Genomic DNA, 21,419 nt, shown 5'->3' on the forward strand with positions numbered 1-21,419 from the left:
GCTGCATGAGCTGCTTGTAAATTTTGGAGATTAATCCTTTGTCAGTTGCTTCGTTTGCAACTATTTTCTCCCATTCTGAGGGTTGTCTTTTCATCTTGTTTATGGTTTCCTTTGCTGTGCAAAAGATTGTAAGTTTCATTAGGTCCCATTTATTTATTTTTGCTTTTATTTCCATTTCTGTAGGAGGTGGGTCAAAAAGGATCTTGCTGTGATTTATGTCACAGGGTGTTCTGCCTATGTTCTCCTCTAAGAGTTTTATAGTGTTTGGCTTTACATTTAGGTCTTTAATCCATTTTGAGTTTATTTTTGTGTGTGGTGTTATGGAGTGTTCTAATTTCATTCTTTTACATGTAGCTGTCCAGTTTTCCCAGTCTGATGAACCTAGGGGCAGGACAGAAATAAAGATGCAGACGTAGAGAATGGACTTGAGGACACGGGGAGGCAGAAGGGTAAGCTGGGACAAAGTGAGAGCGTGGCATGCACATATATATATACTACCAGATGTAAAATAGACAGCTAGTGGGAAGCAGCCACATAGCACAGGGAGATCACCTCAGTGCTTTGTGACCACCTAGAGGGGTGGGATAGGGAGGGTGGGAGGGAGACGCAAGAGGGAGGAGATATAGGATACATGTATATGTATAGCTGGTTCATTTTGTTATAAAGCAGAAACTAACACACCTTTGTAAAGCAAGTATACTCCAATAAAGATGTTAAAACAAACAAACAAACAAAAAAAAAAACTACAGCTGGCATTGACTACAAACCTGGTGGCAAACCCTCTACCCTTCATTATCTTATTTAATGCTTGGACCAACCCAATAAAGTTGTTGGTACTGTGATTTAAAGATGAGGAAACTGAGACTTAGAGAGGTTGTAAAACTAGCCCAAGGTCACAGAGGTAGTAAATGCTGGAGCTGAGTTGTGTACGAAGATCAAATTCCAACTATTTCTTGCCATCAAACACTGCTCACCAAAGACAGCACACCTAGTCTTTTTACTGTTACTTTTGTATATGTCCTCTATGCCTTAAAATAATGTGAGGTATTTTACATAATTTCTCATTCCTCAGAAGAAAAGGAGGGCCCCCCTGGTGGCACAGTGGTTGAGAATCTGCCTGTCAATGCAGGGGACACGGGTTTGAGCCCTGGTCTGGGAAGATCCCACATGCTGAGGAGCAACTAAGCCCGTGCGCCACAACTACTGAGCCTGTGCTCTAGAGCCGTCGAGCCACAACTACTGAGCCCATGTGCCACAACTACTGAAGCCCATGCACCTAGAGCCCGTGCTCCGCAACAATAGAAGCCACCACAATGAGAAGCCCGTGCACCACAACGAAGAGTAGCCCCCACTAGCTGCAACTAGAGAAAACCTGCATGCAGCAACAAAGACCCAAGGCAGCCAAAAATAAATAAATAAACAAATTTATATTTTAAAAAAAAAGAAGAAAAGGAGCTTAGTTTTGGATTCTTGGAAATGTCATCCAATTGGATCAGTTAAAAAAAAAAGGAGGCAAGAAAAACAAAACAACTAAACACATAGTTATTTTCTGGGGCTATGCCTTCAAAAATTGGAAATGTTGACTATGGGAAATATAGCCAATATTTTGTAATAACTGTAAATGGAGTATAACCTTTAAAAATTGTAAAAAAATTTTTTAAAAATTACAGGGGGGGGCTTCCCTGGTGGCGCAGTGTTTGGGAGTCCGCCTGCCGATGCAGGGGACACGGGTTCATGCCCCGGTCTGGGAGGATCCCACATGCCGTGGAGTGGCTGGGCCCGTGAGCCATGGCTGCTGAGCTTGTGCGTCCGGAGCCTGCGCTCCGCAGCGGGAGAGGCCACAACAGTGAGAGGCCCGCAAACCGCTAAAAAAAAAAAAAAAAAAAAAAAAAAAAAAAAATTACAGGGGGAAAAAAATCACAGGTTTGACATGTCCACAAAATCTGCTGGGTTTGTACACATGTTCAAAAAGGCAAGTTTGTCATTAAACTCTAGCTGTCATTATTTCTCAATTTTTGCATGGAAAAAAAGTTTCGATCATCTTCATTGCTAAATTTGGAAAATATATTAAAATGAACATTGACTTGTTTCAAGAAAGATATTTTAAATAAATTTTTTTTTTTTTTTTTGCAGTACGCGGGCCACTCACTGTTGTGGCCTCTCACATTGCGGAGCACAGGCTCTGGACGCACAGGCTCAGCGGCCATGGCTCATGGGCCCAGCCGCTCTGCGGCATGTGGGATCTTCCCGGACCAGGGCACGAACCCGTGTCCCCTGCATCGGCAGGCGGACTCTCAACCACTGCGCCACCAGAGAAGCCCCTAAATAAAACTTTTGAAGAAATATATAGATTAAGTATATACTGCTCTGTTCAGCTATATACAGGTGGATGTCCATCACCTCAGAACTGACACACATAGGAAAAGCAAAGAATACAGTGTTCTTGGGGGACTTAGAGAAGTAATATATCACCAAGTTCAGGTTCTGACTTTCAACTGCCAGAGAAAAGCGCATTATCAAATTAAAGAAATTGACCCCCTGCCCCCCCAAAAAGTAATACCTTGGGTTACATTGTAGAGATGACAAAACACATCCATAAAATGAAAAACAGAACAACTAGCCAGTCTTTCTAGGACTGGAGAGAGAGACATGACAAAACCCAGAAGTGCTGCTATCTCAAACTTTGATCTAAGTGAAGATGACCTATAGTAAACCACCGTAAAAGATCCAAGAACTTGAAAAAACATTTTATAAAATATGAGGAAAAAGGTAAAACATGAGGAAATGAGTCTGATTTATTTATGTAATATGTAATTTTTAAGTAAGTTACGTGTAACTAAGGTAATGATACCTATTTTATCTATTTCTATTTTATCGATATCCTGAGAGTTTATATATTCAAGTTTGGCTAAAAACTTTCATAGTATCTTCTTATTAGAATGAAGGGGTAATTATCTTTTATTTGGGTCCGTAAATAGTCAGGCACATATGATACATCACAGTATGGAAATACTAAGACACCATAGTAGCTTGGTGACCACCAATGACAACAAACTCTTATACTTTTAGTACAACTCACTTTTTCGTAGACTACAGAGATTTTACGGATTGGAATTTTACAGGAAAAAATTATCTTTAGAAACTACCCTTTGAATTATAAATATAATAAATAAGAGAAATTATACTTCAAACATTGTTCTTCAAATGTGTACATTTTTTGCAAAACCAAAGCTTGGTATATCCACAGAGCTATTTTCAAGTACTGAAATTAAGATATATATAAGATACACGTAAAAATAAAACCACATGAATATATAATTACTGTGCTTTTAGTGTGCACGCATTTGGCTAAAAATGTCAATTCGCTGCCAGGTGGGACTGGTACCAACTCCCCCACCTGCTGGGCAGCCAATCGCTGCTGTCTGAGGTGAGCCTCCATTTGGGCCTTGAAGTCCTCTGCCTTCTTCTGTTCACTAACCTTAGCCTGTTGCTCAACTGCTTGTGCCTTTTCTTTCTCCACTCTGCAGGGGAAGAAAGGAGGAATTTATCAGAAACTACAGGCATGCCTCATAGATATTGTGGGTTTGGTTCCAGATCACTGCAATAAAGCAAATGTCGCAATAAAGCGAGTCACATGATTTTTCTGGTTTCCCAGTGCATATAAAAGTGATGTTTAAACTATACTGTAGTCTACTAAGTGTGCAATAACATTATGTCTAAAAAAAAAAGTACATACCTTAATTTAAAAAATACTTTATTGCTAAAAAATGCTAATAATCATCTGAGCTTTCAGTGAGTCGTAGTTGTAACATCAAAGATCACTGATCACAGATCATCATAACAAATATAATAATAATGAAAAATTTTGAAATACTGTGAGAATTACCAAAATGTGACACAGAGACACAAAGTAAGCAAATGCTGTTGGGGAAATGGTGCCTATAGACTTTCTCAATGCAGGGTTGCCACAAGTCTTCAGCTTGTAAAAAACGCAGTATTTGCAAAGCGCGATAAAATGAGTATGCCTGTATCTCACTAGGCATCTGGTATCTAATATTAAGTGAAATCTGGTTAAGTTCCACATCATACAAAAAGTATAAAATTATTTCAATTTAAAAATAAAACATTTAAATTAAGGTAATTCAAAATTGACAAGTAGATAATAACTCATAAAAATTAGAAAGAGGACATTAATAAATGATACACAGCTAGAGAATCAAAAGATGGAGCAAAATTAGGACATACCAAATAAACTATTAAAGGGGTAATTCTTTAATTCTGAAGTGATAAAAATCTTCAGCATCTGATCACATATAAACCATTTCCTTACCTCTCAGCAAACGCCCTGATCTCCCATAATTCCAACTCTTCCTCTGCTACCCACGTTTCAATAATAACAGGGCCAGTTTGCTTGGGCGTTTCTGGTCTCTTTGGCCGCAATGCACTCGATCGAAGGCCTTTCCTCTGAGGCGTAGGTGTTTCTTTGGAAAAGAAATCGGAGTATTTTAAGCAATATAGCTTCTAAATTATAGTACTTCTGGCATCTTCTCTTATATCGTGAAAAGCAGGGATTGGCAAACATTTTCTTAAAGGGCCAGATGGTAAATACTTTTAGACTATGCAGGCCAGATGGTCTCTGCTACAACTCCTCAACTCTGTATCATAAAAGGAGCCAAAGACAATACATAAGTGAGAAAGTGCGTCTGTGTTCCAATCAAACTTTATTAACAAAAGCAGATGGTGGGTCAAAGCTCATGGCTTGCTGGCCCCTGATATAAAAGCCCTATTAGCCTTTACACAGCCTGTTCCCTCTGCCTAGAACACTACTCCTAGCCTCCTTCTCCCTCATCTGACTGGTGCCTAATTCATCCTTCAGACCTCAACATGGATACAACCTTCCTCAAGAAGCGTAGCTTGTTCCTCTCAGCTGGGCTGGGTGTCCTTGAAATGCACAACTCTGGAGATCTGTACTTCCCTATCAGGGCACCGAGAAGAGGGACTGGAGAGTTACTAACGTAAAGGAGGGATCGGAAACTATTAAGAATAGATATAATCTCCAGTGATAAGATTCTAAAAATAAAAAGGAGGGACAGACAAGCATTGAACCTTCCCATATGTTCAGGAAAGAGGGAAGCAGTAGAATCACAGGCAAGCAACAGAAGGAAACTGAAACAGCAGCAGGACCTGGATTGTATGAAGTGATGTAAGAAAAGAAAAGTGATTCAAGGGGACAGCAGTGGTTTGCATCAACAGCTGTGGAGTCAAGACTGACGACTGGTCAGGAACGCCTCCTTCCATCTGTGTGTCTTTGCCTATCAGCTGAGCTGTCTATTCCTGTTCCAGGACAACATTGTCTTAATTATACTAATATTTCATCATCTATTAGGACAGCTACCCCCTTATTGGTACTCTTTTAAGATTCAAAAAGTTAAATTTATCCATTTGGGGACAATTAACTTCTATAAAATAGTAAGCTTCTATTTATAGACAGCATTTTCTTTTTACACGTTTCTTCATAGTTGTTCCCCTAAGTATTTTTACTACACATGTAAAATAAAATTATTTATTTTTGTCTAATTTTATATCTTGAATCTGGACACCTTACTGGACTCTTTTTAGTGTTAATAGTTTTGATTCTCAAGTATAGAATTATTATACCTTTTCTTTGCTTCCTTTACAATAGGGGCTGGATCCCATTCTTCTATGTATTTGCCACCTAGGGCCTATCATGTAGGTGTCTATAAATGTTTCCTGAGTAACTCTTTATGCCTCTTAGGTTACTTCTACCCTGACCACTGAAGTATTACACAATAGCTTGAACCCTTGAGTCAACAAATCTTCACTGACCACTTATGTGTCAGATTCTGCAGCAGGTTCCAGGACTACAACCAGACAGACTCAAAGGCTTGAGTCTTGGAGCTGACGGTCTGGTGTCAACCACTGCTCCATATCTTTAATTACTGATAAAAGAGGCATTTGTACCCTTCCTCTGCCTGGTACCATGACTGTAGGCATCACTGTGTGTCTAGTGGAATTTCCCTATGTTTATTGATTAAATATCATTTTAAAAACAGAATAGTTTGTGATGAAAAAGTATTTTTTTCAAAAGTTGAATAAAGAGTTAAAGAAACAATTATAATCAAACTTCAATTCATAAAAGATATGGCTAACAGGTAAATAATAAAAGAAAAGAATTCTTTCTATTCCTTACCTTTTGGTGCTTCTGGAACTCCAATGGGGCAGATGATTTTCCTGATACAATATTCAGATCGAATGCCATAAGGACCAACATCTCGCCTCTTAATTATTTCTGTTGTTGTGATTTCAGTTTCAGATGTTTCTATGGTGATTTAATTCACATAGTATTAATAACCACCTAAAATATCCAGACAATAAAAAGGTACAACATCTGGTACTTTAAAAAAGAGACTAGGGACTTCTCTCGTGGCGCAGTGGTTGAGAGTCTGCCTGCCGATGCAGGGGACACGGGTTCGTGCCCGGTCCAGGAGGATCCCACATACCGCAGAGCGGCTGGGCCCGTGAGCCATAGCCGCTGAGCCTGCGCGTCTGGAGCCTGTGCTCCGCAACAGGAGAGGCCACAACAGTGAGAGGCCCGCGTACCACACACACAAAAAAAGAGACTAAACCTTTGGAAACATTTGCTTAATGAACAGCTGCAGGACCATCACTAGACTGCAACAATACTGAGTTTCTTCGTCACTGAAAATTTCTAAACTGAGCAAAATGCTGTTTGGGCATAGCTTAGTTCCTGGTGGCAAAATTCGGTCAAAATAATAAAAACCCTAGGAGAGCAGCAGCAAGCACAGGGGTCCAGATGTCCCAATTTAAATGATTTATACTGTGCGGTAAGAAATATCTTTTAAAAATTCACACTGGTTCACACATTAGTGACTCCCCTTATAATGTGAAACCCCCCTGCCCGGCCCCCAGGATTTTATAGCATGTGCTGCTAAACTTGACCAAAGCCTTGTTTTTAAAATACTAGCACTATATTTTAATAAATAACAGATATGCTTAAAATGAAGTGAACTGCAAGAGATTTTTCTCTTTTAAACTTAAATTAGAAAATAAAAAACCGCTACCTGTCCGTGTAGTCCCTCCTCCTGGAGGAGCCTTGGCTGCCATGTCATCCCATCTCAGACTTGCCCACAGTAACCGCAACATAAGACTCACTCCAGCTAAGGACCTCACAGTCTGAAGTCTATACCTGAAAGAAAAACCCAAGAAAAACGATGTATGTATACACACACACACACACACACACACACACACACACACTCTACTAAACTGAAGGATTTTTTGTCCTCATTGTGACTTCAATATTTATCATATGGCTTTATAAGCACTTCGGTTATTATATGTCCCTTAATAAAAGAACTTTTTTGTTCCCAGGCATAACATGCATCTAACAATTCACAAAGGGGCTGTAGTCACCTCAAATGCCATATAAATATGTAAAACAAAGCATGTTTCATTTTAAGACTGATATGGCAACAATTTACAAAGATTTTATAAATTTAGCCTAATTCTAAAATATGTGTTAGAAAAATTATGAATGAGAGCATATATGGAGAAATAAATAATTGTGTGACAATGTGATAAGTGATCTGAAGAAGAATAAAATCTTAACTGATTTTTGCTGATACAAACTGAAAATGTTTCAATTTTCTCAAAAAGCAAAACAAAAAGACCTCACAAGTCCAGTAAGACCTTTCCAGATGGACAAAAATTTTGTACTGAAATGGTGGTTCTGCAAAACACGAGGTACTGGATGATGAATGCTGCTAATAGTAACGTTACTTTAACAACATTAGTGTAGTTTTAGAATCCTATGATACAATGAATAATAAAAAAGGACATTACTATGTTAGTTACTAGTCAGGAGACAAAGGAATCTCTGTGTTCAGGTTTTTTCTAAACACTGTATACAAAGTTATTGAATATTTTAGATATTCTTTTAAAAATATTAAAAACACATTTCAGAATGAATTTACAACTGCAATGAATATCATACCTTAAAATGGAGTTAACCATAGAACATTTTAAAGCAGCCCTAGGCTGTCAATTCTCTATTAGTGGTTTTGTATAATTAAATATTTTATTGACGTTTCCACATACGTAAATGAGTATACTGATTGATTGTACTGTAGGGAAAGCCTATGAAACGAATAATTTCCTCCTCTAATAGAGGTATACAAGGTAAGTCTTAGACAATTTATATTTGAAAAGCAATGCTTTCTATTCTTAACGTTAAGTTAGAAAAGCAAACAATGTGAGAAAGAGAAAGCTCTAGCCAAAAAGTTGCTGCAACTTCTTAACTTCCCCTCTCCAGCTGTGACACCATTATTTTCTTTGTTGTGCTATCACCCTGTGAATCCTCTGACCTGGACAGACGGTTCTTAAATTAGGGGGCAAATATTAATCAGTGCAAGGATGTCCTGAGAGGGGGAAAGTGTCTGTCACTTTCAGACCACACACCCTAAAGAAATGCCTAGGGAACTCTGGACTCATGGGAGAAAACAAATGAATATTTATTTGGAAAGAGAGTTGTTTCTCATTCTCTCTCTTCTTCCTCCAATCACTCTCAACAAACAACAACTTGAAAGTATCTCTATTTTACAATGGAAACACCACCAGGTGGGGAACACATCTCATGCATTAGAGCGTGTTCATTCATTTATTCATTCAAAAAACACTTGAGCGTCTTCTATGTGTTAAACTAAGTGAAAGGAGCTGGGGACACAGAAATGAATGATAATGTCTTCCTGCATCCTCAGGAGCTGTAACAGAGGAAAGCACAAGGGAGTGGTACCTGACTGGGCCCAGGGATGGGGATGAGGGCTTTGCTGGAGTCTCAGAGGACAAGGGCGAGGGGGCAGCTGACCAAAGGCAAGGGGGCACACATGTGCTGAGGAGGAAGGTGTACAAAAGCACACACTTCTTCCTGAAAACCGCATCCGGTGTACTTTGGCTGGAGGGAAGGGGTGTGAAGGTGCAGCGAGAGATGAAGCTGGCTCGAGAGAAGAAGGCAGAAGCCAGAATGTGCTGCACCCAATGGAAGGATTAAGGAGCATCAGCAGCCATCTATAAGGAGATCTCTGAAATGTACCCAGTTGTGCATGGGTTATAAAGGGGAGCACTTCTCACAGACGTGGTGGACAGGTGACAAACGCTTTCCCCTTCCCAGTCCTGTGGTGGTTAACACGTCCTCTTTAAATGCCTGCTCAGCTCAGTCAGAACATTCACAGGATAGATCTGCATTTTAGGAGGATCCTTCTGACAGCACCATGGAGAAAACTACTGGTTCAAAGTGATCATGAAACACAGAATCAGGGCCTGGGGAAAAGGGAGTAAGGGAATGGACAGTGTGGAGGGAAAAAGAGGCCCTAATGAGTCAATGAGACAAGTTTCACTTTTTCAATACTGCTCAGCCTTAATGTTAAATTTAATAAAGACCAAACATGCGCCTTTGGCATTCTTAGCACCTACTCTAAGCATCAGACATATTTTATTCAAGTGTGAGTAGAAAAATGCATTTCACATGCATGGTTTTTATAGCGATACATTTAAAAAAAATGCATTCTAAAGTCAAGAATAGTTTACATTTTTACCCATGCCTCCGTTAGGTAGAAGGGATTATGTTTCTCTCAACCTCAGCAAATTAAGACGTTAGCATATATCTGAAGGCAGTATCTGTTTAAAACATACAGGAAGGTACTTCCTTCCATTAAAAAATGAAAAATTAACTAAACAGATAAAAACTGTGCCCCCAGTGCATATTAAAACATAACAATACAAGGTTTCTGAAACCCAGCCGTGCAGAAAAGGGCCCTGGGCAACACGTGAACAGAATTGGTTCAGAGAAAAGTGCTTCGCAGTCAAGCCTACCTTCCATTTACAGAATAGAAAAGAGCAGAAAGGTCGGCCTCCACAACTGCCAGGTCACTTTAATTAAAGTATTTGTACATAGTAACTTTTCCAGTGGGAAAGAAGTTACCTGCAGGACAGTCAAGGATACATTTTGGGACCGCTCTCAATGAAGAAAGCAGAAAAGTGCAGAGTAATCCTACAAATCCATGAACTGTAATGAAGAGTTCCTTGATTCCCTGCAGGATTCTGCAAATCCTTCATTGCAGGCCCTGCAGAGAAATTGTACTTTTCAGCTGTCTCTATTGAATGTGTAATGGAGTGATGATATTTTAATTCAAATCAAAAGATGAGTTATTAAAAACTTGGTCAAACCAACTATGACTGGTCATATTAATTAATTCCTTTAAAAGAGTACTCATTTACAGTCTTTTTTTTTAATACTAGCTAATTGTAATATAAAGAAAACAAGAAAAGTATGATTTCAACTTAAAGGAACCATACTAAAGACACACAGAAATGAAGCCTAAAGTGAAATGGAGTCTGCTCAGGAACTTGCTGACATCATGAACTTCAGGATCCTAGCGAAATCTCACTGCAAACAAGACCGTTCCTAGTTTCTGAGCGTGTCCCACTGAACTCTTATGTTTTCAATGTTCATGTTCCATCCTTTTCAATTTTAAGGGTGAAAAGATAAAAAGACAAGGACATGGAAAAGCACAAAGCAAGGACAAATATGTGAAATGTGATATAGGAGATAAAGTACTGGACTGGGATTTAGGAAAAGCAGGCACTATTCCTAACTCAGTCCCTCTGGGACCAGAGGCAAATTATTATGCATCTAAAAAAGATGAATTTCTAAGATCTTTTCCCAATTTAAAACTATATGATCTTACAACTGCCAACTCTACGTACTTATAATTTATCCCCAAAGCTTAATGCCCAGAAAATTTTAAATTAAGACTATTTCTGGGTTTAAAGAAACTCTCTAAGGAATCTCAGACTACCTTTTCTCACATAAATAACAGAGAACTCCAAAACAAATGCCTATCATGCAAACAAATTACATTAAGATTTCTACATTATGATGAACCTTGTGTGATTTACAGGCATGTTTCCTATGTCTTATGTTTTTATGAATTACCTAATAGAAATAAAATACAAACATTCCAGAAAGTTGGTGATTATCCAATTCTGTGATTATCTCACTCCCAAAGCAAACACATGGCAACAACTTGGAGGTTAGACCACGAAAACTACGTTTGACACATTTCTTTTGTCTTGTGCAAAGTGAAGCTGAATTTCATTTTAAAGGATTCCCTTACATTTTCAGTCTTGAAACATTTTTCCCTAAGTAAACTTTAGTACCTACCAGCTGGCCGAGTTAAAAACTCTCTGTATCTTATTTCCGTTACTAACTTTGCCCATTAAATATATATTTCCCTGTCTTATTTCTGTTATCTCATAAATGAGATATTTTTAACAGATAATTCTTTAAAAACTTTCTCCCTCCCCCAAATGCATTTTAAAGTACATACCTCCAAGTGATACCAAAGGTTGGTCTAGGAGAAGGATATGGCCATATATCCAAGGCAGGTTTTGCATTGTAATTAAAATAAGGGACTTCTCGGATTCCTCCTTTTCTGGCCAATTTTTTTAGGTCATCATTGGGCAAAACAAATATGCTCTTCTTGCTGCTCTTGGTGACAAACTTTCTGTACGATGGCAGAGCGGTACCTGAGCGAGTCTTCTTGGGTCTTGAAAACTTCATGAGTTTCACTTTGTCTCTTGTGGAGTATTCTTTGCTCACGGTCATAGCCGTCACCAGAGTGCCTCCGGCGGTGGTCAGGGAGTCCGTCACTGTCGTGGTGACCACGGTTTTACTCTGCTCCTTCACAGAGATTATGTCCACACTGCTGCCTGTGGAGGGCGTGGAAAGCTTTGTTACCGTTGTGGTGGTGGTCGTGACAGTGGACTTGGCACAATTTTCTGTGGAAGAGACCACAGTCTGCTTATCAACTTTTGCTACCTTAATTACGGTTTTTGACTCTGTGGCTACTGTGGACATCATGGTGGTGACTTCTGTGATGACTGTTTTTCTTTTAGATTCTCCATTGATAGTTTCATCTTTGTTGGTGGGCGGGCCATTTTCATCAATGAAATCATTACTGAAGTTAGAGTCTTCTCCAGAAGTAACAGGAGACGAAGTAACTTTCTTAACTTCGCAGGTTTCAATTTCCATATCTTCTTCCTGATGGGCTGAACTGCTTTCTGGACAAGATGGCAGAGGCGTGGTGGCTTGGGTACCCTCAGACTCTTTGGTTGATGGCAGGGTCACTAGGCGATCTCGGTAGTCGCCTTCAGTATCCGAAGACCTCAGTAAACATGACTTTGTTTCCGAGTTGTTTTTTTCATTAAAATCTTCCATGATGACATCACCATTCATGAATGGCTTTACAGCGGATTCTTTAACAGTCAAAGACTTAATATCATTTTCAGGAATTATTTTATTTATATTATTAACCTTTGGTTCAACGTCACAACTTCCTACTTTACTCTCAGAAATGTCTTTCAAGCATTCACCTTTCAAATATATTTTAGGTTTATTATCTTTTCCATTTATTTGAAAGGTACTTGCTTTCTGTCCTTTCTTTTCAGACTCTCGGTTTTCATTATTCTTTTTGTCAGTGACACTTTTCAGATTGATTTGATCGATACGTTTATTAAGTGGTCTCTCCTCTAATTTCTGATCTTGACTTGTTTTTTTACCATTTGCTTCATTTACCTTAGCCTGCAGCCTGTCGTCACAGTTTCCAGTGGTCTTATCTGAAACAAACTCATGTTTCAATGGTTCTAAGCCTTCACTACCTTGTTCTTGAGTTATTAACTGCTCAGAAATACTTTCATTGCTATTCTGAACAATCATATCTTCTTCACTGCTGTCTTGAATAGACATAGTATCAGAACTATTTTCCAAAGTGCTATTATATTCAGAATCACATCCCAATTTTCCTTCAAAGTCTATTGCTTTTGACAGAGATGGGATATCTCTATCATCAGTACTTTTAGGTACTGATGGAAGTAAAGGGCTCTGGGAAGGAGACACAATGGTGTCATTATCTTCCTGTATGAGTGGTTTTTTGTTCTTATAGATCAAAGTACCAATTTCATCTGCACTGGCTAGTTTAGCGTCATCCATGAGAAAATCACTTCCTTTTGTTTTAATCTTACTGGGTTCCCGGCCTTTACTGGCAGGGTCAGAGAGACTCTCATCTACGTCATTTCGAATAGAATTTTGTTTCTGACAGTTTGTCTCTGCGCTCTGAATGGAGGCATCATCTAGCATTTGATCTTTTGAATAAAGTTTGTTTGTTGTATGATCAGGATCACTGATTCCAAGAACTGAGGAATCATTTTGTGAACATCCGCGAATCAAGTCTTCAGATTTGTCGTTACTTGCATTAGAGCTCTGTTCTTGTGTAAGCAAGTCACTTTGACACCCTTCTTTTACTTTTGTTATTACTGGTGATTCAGACAGACTTTTCGAAGAACTTGTGGAGGTCTTTCCTATACCCTTAATTCCACCCTCCAACTTCATTTTCTCGTGGCGTTGTTTTTCTTCCAGTGTAAACTGTTTAATTCTCCTTTCAAGAAGTCCATCTAGTTTGGATGATTTGATTTTCTTTTTATAACTAGTCCTTAGATGAAAACCCTCACTGACATTGACCACATCTACTTGAGAACTTTCCTGACAATTTATATGTGACTCTGTTTTCACATCATCATCTATTTCCATCGGTTCTTCCTTAAAGGATTTATCATTGTCAGAGTCTAAAACTTCTTTTACGTCTGTGAAACAAAGACATTTATATAAATGTAATTTTTAGTCTGAAATGTGGAATTCATGATAATATTTTCACTTTAAAAAATACCAGTTTTTCTGATTTTTACTCAAAACCTTAACTATAAATAGCTATATATTTAAAAGTTCCTGATATGATTAAAATAGGTCAATGGACGGGGCTAAACTTTATAAAAGGTTAAAAAACACATACATTCCAAATATTTAAATATTCTGATTCCTAGTATCTAAAAATGATGGAATGCCACAAGGAAAAATAACTTAGTATGTGATAGCTATTGCATATACCAGTACCTTCACATAAGATTTTGTACAGAGTATTTTATGGTTATAAAACATATTAAGGCTCATGCATTATCTAACTTATCTAGTTTTTTATAAAACAACTTTTTACAAAAGTCAATGTAAGTTCCTCAAAAGGCTGAACATAGAGTTATCTCTTGATCCAGCAATTCCACCCCTACGTATTTACCCAAGAGAAATGAAAACATATGTCCACATAAAAACTTGTACATGAATGTTCATATTTCCATTTTTCTTAATAGCCAAAAAGAAACAACCCAAATGTCCACCATGAATGGATAAACACAACATGACGTATCCACACAACAGAATATCATTTGTAAATAAAAAGGAATGAAGTATTGATACATGCTACAACATGGATGAACTTTGAAAACATGCTAAGTGAAAGAAGCCAGACACAAAGGACCACATACTACCTGATTCCATTTATATGGAATGTCCAAAACAGGCAAATCCATAGAGACAGAAAGTAGATTGGGATTTAGGGAGGACTGACTGCTAGTGGGTATGAGGTTTCTTTTTGGGGCGATGAAAATGTTCTAAAATTGAGTATGGTGATAGATGAACAACTCTGTGAATATAGTAAAAACCACTGAACTGTACACTGTAAGTGGGTGAGTTACATGGCATATGAATCATGTTTCAATAATGCTATTATCAAAAAGAGACACTGCAGTACCTTTCCTGCTGTGCGAACTAGATCCAGTGCTTTCTTATCACCCCCAGGCTGCCCTCCACACTTTTCTCTCCTTACCTTGGTCCTTCTTCTCAGTAACCTTTGAAATGTCCATTTCACTTTGGTCTGCTCCTTTTGTAGCATCTGAATCTTTTACCTCGCCTTTCTCAGAATCAGACTCTGTTTTTATTTTTTTTGGACTTCGTGGACTTTTTCTTCTATCTGATTCATCCATATTTTCATCCATATTATTTTTAGCTAAAAAAAAACCCCAAGTATATAGTAATTACAAGTATGTCAAATATTAGTAATTTACTTTAATACACCTAGTTTAGTGGAAATTATCAAGTATATTCCAGCGATTTATACTTTTTTTTAATTCAAAAAACCCAAAATACAAAAGTTGAAGCTATTACATTCTTTCTTATATGCTCAGCTGACCTAAAGCATAGAAGTAATGACTACAGTTTAGATGTACTTCAGAAGCCTTCACATATGAGACTATTTCAACCTGTTCACTGACTTCAGAAAGTCTGCGTCAGTGGTTTCTAACATACTTTGTATTACAGAACCATATGAGAATTGGATAAATGCTATGATCCCCTACCCAGAAAAAAAGTACACACACAAACTTTTGTAATAAATTTCAATGGATTCTTGAATACAGTTGAAGTTTATCTATAGATTCCAAGTTAAGAATACTTAAGTCTGTATCACAGAAAAGAGAAATAACCAAATACAATGTGTAGCCTTGTTTGGACCTGATTTACTACTGGTTTCTTCCCTGCTACCAACTGGGAAGAAAAGACTCAAAAGATGCTCCAAGACCAACTTGGTAGTACCTGTTAGATAAAGGCCCAGCATTTGGACAATAGAAAACCCCATGCTAAGGAAAGTGGATACAAAATAAATTTGCAAAAGCCTAAATATTTTGCATATTGATAATCTGGATTTTATTACATAGGTCAAACACAATTAAAGAAAAGCTCTCTATAATTCCTTTCTAAGTGCTACACGGGTAACTGGAACAATGAAATAGTAATAAAAATTATAACAATCTTTTAGAATTTATTATAATGGACATTTAGCTTGAATATAATCAGATAATGTAAATGAATACTGAATATTTCTATTTAGCAAATAGAAACAGTTATTGAACATCTGCTATATGCAAGACACTCCTAGTCTATAAAAAATAAATTCCAGTGAGCTCTATAAAATACATGTTTTTTTCTGTTAAAAGGTAATTCAATGACAACTTTCCCACATTAACAGTTTCAAAAATCTACTGGTTCAGGTTTCATGAGAACCATTCACAAGGAAGCCAAATCAGTTAGCTAGGTGTGTACATAGCACTTATTTGGCACTACAGAATGGGCTTCACAGGAAAGACCATATCACACCATAAATTAGCAAATATGCTGCTGAGTGAACAGAACTGCTTTTGAAAATTGCTTAGACAACAAAGGAGAGACAACATGGTAGAGTGCAAAAAGGGCAACAGAAGCACTATCTGTGTGACCTTCAGTATGGCACTTAACATCTTCATGAAATAATTTGTTTATGTAACATGAGTTTCAAAATATTTACCTCCTAAAAGGGCAGTTCACCTCTAGAGTTCTGTGATTCTAAACACTAAAGTTGGGACTTCCCAGGTGGCGCAGTGGTTAAGAATCCGCCTGCCAATGCAGGGGACACAGGTTCGAGCCCTGGTCCGGGAAGATCCCACATGCTGCGGAGCAACTACGCCCATGCACCACAACTACTGTGCTTGCGTTCTAGAGCCCACAAGCCACAACTACTGAGCCTGCGAGCCGCAACTACTGAAGCCCGGGCGCCTAGAGTCTGTGCTCCGCAACAAGAGAAGCCACCACAATGAGAAGCCCACGCACCGCAACAAAGAGTAGCCCCCACTCGCCACAACTAGAGAAAGCTAAGGCACAGCAATGAAGACCAAACGCAGCCAAAAAAATAAATAAATAAAGCCATTAGCCAGTAGCATAAACTGAGTTACTATCTCCTTTATGTGATAGTGTTATAGAAGCCTCTATCGCTTTCTTTCTGGTTTTGTTAAACGTTACAATGCTGAGGTCACCAGACTGTGTTTCCTCAAGAAGTCAGGCAGTACTGAATTTAAGATTTTAGAAAAACAATTATGTAGCTGAGGCCTTCTTTCTTTTAACGAGTTCTATTCTATCATCTTTTTAAGTTAAAATCCTAGATATCAAAATCCCATGAAAAAAGGTAATTTTAAAAACTTAGAGTTTATAATTATTAAACTACATTAGTAATTTTGCACATTCTAGTAAGAATTGCAGAAAAACACTTTTATCCAAAATATAGTCAATATAGTACAAATTTATAAGAATACAAGTCAGAAACAATTATGCAGGAAAAACAGCTTAAATTACTTACTTTCTTCTAATGACTTTCTGTAATTCACATTAGTATTGCCTGGCAATTTAGGAACAAACCTATAAACATGAGTTTTACTAATCCAGCTCCAACCACCATATCCTGTTACTCTGTATTCCTCTCCTTTTTGTTTCCAAACCTGGTGTAAGTGAAAACATGCTGATTAAACAAGAATGAGAATGTTTTATAAAACACGTGTGGTTTTACACATTTTTACTGAATAAAATCAATGGTCAGGCAAATTAATCTACCAGTCCATTTTATTTTCACGAGAATCAAAGATTTATGAAGAAACTTAATATTCCTTTCTAATATGAAAAATGTAAAACAATTTTACATTTATAACAATTTCTACAAATTGGTCTAATGACTCACCTATATTCTACTAACATAAACCTATGCTTATAAAATTGCCAGAAAGAATTACTTCATTCCAACTACGTTAATTAAAAGTGTGTCAAAAGTAAAAAAAAAAAATTATTAAGTATTCAAAACTGCAGAATCAAAGTCTCAGAAATGGCTAACACAATTTAAAAGATCATACCAAAATTACCTGATGTTTAACTGGAAACGTATATTTTACCCATGTAGCTTGTTGCATTGTTTCTTCCTCTTCTTGTTTTTTCTCTTTTTTTTTGACTTTCTCCTTTTCTTCTCTTTCAATTGATGTCATTCTATGTAACCTAAGAATATATGGATAGAAAGACAGAATTACACTCAACTATAAAAAATAAACAAAAAAGATAAAAATATAGTACTGAAAATTAGGAAGACAAAAACAAAGAATGGTTAGCTATAATCCCACAGCCCAGAAAACCCAGACTCATAAAAATAAGTAGACGTACAATTCTCTAATAGGAAAAAAATCAAATAGTACAAAAAGGAAAAAAACAGAGCATGCTATCCTTCTCATATGGCTCTCCATAAGAAATATACTCACTTATGACTTATTTATGCATACACCAACATTGTAATATAATATCCTTTTTGTGTAATTATAAATACAATTACACAGTCTTTAATCAATGAAAAACTGCACTAGATCTTTCCATACCAGAAGATACATATCTTCTTTCCTTCCCCCAAAAAGACCAACAAATCCCAAAACTCTTATTTTATCAACCAATATTCCTATTTCTACTAGTACTTGGGATTTTAATATCTTCAGAGGGTCCACTAACATAGAACTCAGGTTTCCTACAACCACACAGAAAGGGACCCACAGGGCTCCTGCTTTTGGATGACGGGAAGGATTGGGCAGGAAGAACCACATTGACTGGGCATTAATCATTAGGCATAGGGCACAGACCACACTCTTTTTTCAGGTAAGAAAATAGATATCACTGCACCTACCAGTAAGGAGATGGGCAGGTCTATGGTGAGGTTCTACTTTAAGGTGATTAGATTAGATTTTCATGAATGGGAATATTTCCCATAAAGAAGAACATTAACCAAAATCTACGAAGAAAGGAGCTCCGGTCTCTAAGAGCCCTAGTGGTAGAAGAATTGCTTTTATCATACCCTACCCAGATGTAGCCAATTTCAAATGCACAGCTATGTGAAAAGAATAAAGAGATCTTCTGTTATTGGGGGAGCGGAAGAAAGATGTGGGAGGGGATTTAATTCTTTTCACCTCTGTCCCTCCACCAAAAACTTCCTATTTATCTATCTCCACTTTGAATAAAGTTTTGTGTCCTTGTGATTACAGCACCCTAGAATCTAGTGTCCCCAAGGCCAAGAGCTCATGCCTGTTAACTGCACACAACTAGTATAGCAAAGATTCTTCATCTCTCACTACTGATGGGAGAGGAAAGGGAGTGGATTCTCACTGGGGACTAATTTAGTCTCAGATACCATAATTTGCAACCAGGGAGTGGGGAAAGCTCTGTAGGCACAACACAGGGGATAACCTGCCAGCCTCAGCTCTCCAGAGTAAAGAAGTAGTGACTGAGTTACGACCAAGTAGTATTTCTCAACAGGGTTTTTGTGGGTTCAGCTTTAAACACCGATAAAAGGCCAGGTCTGGCACAGCAACTGAGCCATCTTCGCAGATGGTGGCCAGGAATGGGGCACTGTCTGGGGAGAACACCAGTACAGAGACACTCTGGGAACGCACAGCTAAGCTGGGTACTCAGCTTGTGCTCTTGGTGTTCACATGGGGAACAGGTCCATCTTCATCATCAAAGACAAAGGCTTCACCTTGCTGACGCCAGGCCAGTGAGGTAGTATTGTAGCTAAACTGTGATGTCCGCTCTCCCAGAATAGATTCTACTGTTCTCACTACCTCCAACACAATCCTTATGGGAAAAGGCAGCAGGAAAGGTGAGCTCTGCAGGGGTTCAATTCCATTTAGTTGGGCAGAAACCCTGGCTACTGCTGGCAGCCTGACGCTGGTACCACGAGCCTCCAGACACCACTCCGTACTGGTCAGTGCACTGGGGGCAGGGGCTCCCTCCACACGTCCTCGGTTCAGGGAGCTGGGCCAGGAGTGGGGACTGAGCCTCAACTCCATTCCCCACCTCCACAGGGTTTTGTTGTGTTTCTCTTCCTATTACAAACAAAGCTACAGGAAACCATGTTTTACGTGCTTCTTAGCAAACTTGAGGAATAGCCCTTTATGTTTCCCACTGGTAGAATGGCTGAGTCCAAAGAGTATTATATTTAAAGTGCTGACAGATGGTGCCCAATTGCTCTTCAGATTTGTACGCTTCACACTGCCATCAATTAAAAAGCAACCCTGCTTTCCCACACCTTCACTCGTTAGTACAAAAATTCTAAATTACTAGCCCAATTGAGAGGGAAGAAATACTATCCCATTGTTTTTATTTACATTTCTTGAATTATGAGAGAAGTTACCACTTTTTTATGTCTACTGGCCATATATATTTATTTTTCTGCCAAATGCCTGTTCAAATCCTGTGTCTTATCTGTAATGGGCTTTTCATTTATAAAAGGTCTTTTTCATTTATAAAAGGAAAGTTTCCATTTGTGGTACACATATTTTTCCTCAGTGTGTCATCTGTCTTTTGGATTTGATTATAATATTATTTTTCCACTCAGAATTTTAAATACATATATCCCCTTTTTTCATCTATGGCATCTGGGTTTTATATCTGTTTGAAAAGAAAGTATCACAACAAAAACATAAATTAATCCACGCGCTCTTAAGTTTTTTGTTATAGTTTTTAACAATATGTTGGGTATTTGTCAATCCTCATTTGTCTGAATGTTTTTGCTGAGGCAGGAATCTGCGTGATATTTTCCCCAAACACGCCCTCTTTTCCTTCTCTGACAGGCAGAGCTATCACAGTGGATTCCCACATGTGTTTAGGTCTATTTCTGGATTCTCTGTTTGATTCCACTGCTCTACTTCTTCTAGAGTACAAATTATTCTGATTATCATAGCTTCAAGATACATTCTAAATATCTATTCCCTTTTTTTGTAATACCTACTTCCCTTTTCCTACACATTTTCTAGAGGAAATATTAGTATCATTTTGGTCATGCCTCCCTCTCCCACCAGGAAGAAAACTCCTATTCACAATGCAAATGAGTATTAAATTTGATAGATTAAGTTAATATAAAATATACTGCATGGCATCTTTAGAAAAATGCAACATACATATGTAAGCATATAATGTATCTTTTCATTTACTCAAAGTATCCTTTATATCTTTTTTTTTTTTGGGGGGGGGGCCACTGCACGGCAAGTGGATCCTAGTTCCTCAACCAGGGATTGAACCCACAGTGGAAGTGCATAGTCCTAACTACTGGACTGCCAAGGAAGTCCCAAAGTATCCTTTATATCCTTAGTAAAGTTTTAACCATTTCTTAACATGCTCCTAAATATTTATTAAATGTATTCCTGGTTTGAGGTGTTTTGTCGTTGCTGGATGTTTTCTTCATTGTAATTTTTAAAAATATGTAAACTGTAACCAAGTTAAGAAACAGAACCTTATCAATAACCACTACATCCAAAACTAGTGTGTCCCACCCCCAGGCAGCCATTATCCTGACTTTTGTGTTATCATTCCCTTGCTTTTCTTTACAGTTTTACCACCACCTATGTGTATATCCCAAACAATATAAAGTTTGGCTTTTGAAAACTCAGCAAGAAGAAAACTAGCTGCATGAGCAAGAGCAATATTGTCACTATTAAAAGACGGTTCCCAGAAAAAAATAAATTTGTCTCCAGGTCACCTTTCACAAGTTAAGAGCCTCTTGTGGTGCAATCAAAGGGCGCAGTCCTAAGCAACGCCTAGAAGACAGTAC

General features: G+C 38.0%; 1 protein-coding gene across 14 annotated transcripts in view; it reads right to left on the bottom strand.

Annotated features, from left to right (window-relative positions):
- The window catches only part of BPTF (bromodomain PHD finger transcription factor), a 144,352-nt gene that overhangs the window by 42,276 nt on the left and 80,657 nt on the right, over positions 1-21,419 (bottom strand). For 13 of the 14 annotated variants that reach the window (XM_060080489.1, XM_060080487.1, XM_060080485.1 and 10 more), the window contains 8 exons: positions 17,701-17,830; positions 17,148-17,286; positions 14,811-14,990; positions 11,427-13,737; positions 7,104-7,228; positions 6,212-6,340; positions 4,331-4,481; positions 3,479-3,521 (listed from right to left, as the gene is read on the bottom strand). In XM_060080489.1, the coding sequence (XP_059936472.1) occupies positions 3,479-3,521; positions 4,331-4,481; positions 6,212-6,340; positions 7,104-7,228; positions 11,427-13,737; positions 14,811-14,990; positions 17,148-17,286; positions 17,701-17,830 (3,208 nt within the window). Of the gene's footprint in view, positions 1-3,397; positions 3,522-4,330; positions 4,482-6,211; positions 6,341-7,103; positions 7,229-11,426; positions 13,738-14,810; positions 14,991-17,147; positions 17,287-17,700; positions 17,831-21,419 lie in introns of all 14 variants that reach the window. The other variant, XM_060080475.1, reaches the window with a different exon arrangement.

The sequence above is a fragment of the Mesoplodon densirostris genome, chromosome 18, assembly GCF_025265405.1.
Source record: "Mesoplodon densirostris isolate mMesDen1 chromosome 18, mMesDen1 primary haplotype, whole genome shotgun sequence".
Taxonomy (NCBI): Eukaryota; Metazoa; Chordata; class Mammalia; order Artiodactyla; family Ziphiidae; genus Mesoplodon; species Mesoplodon densirostris.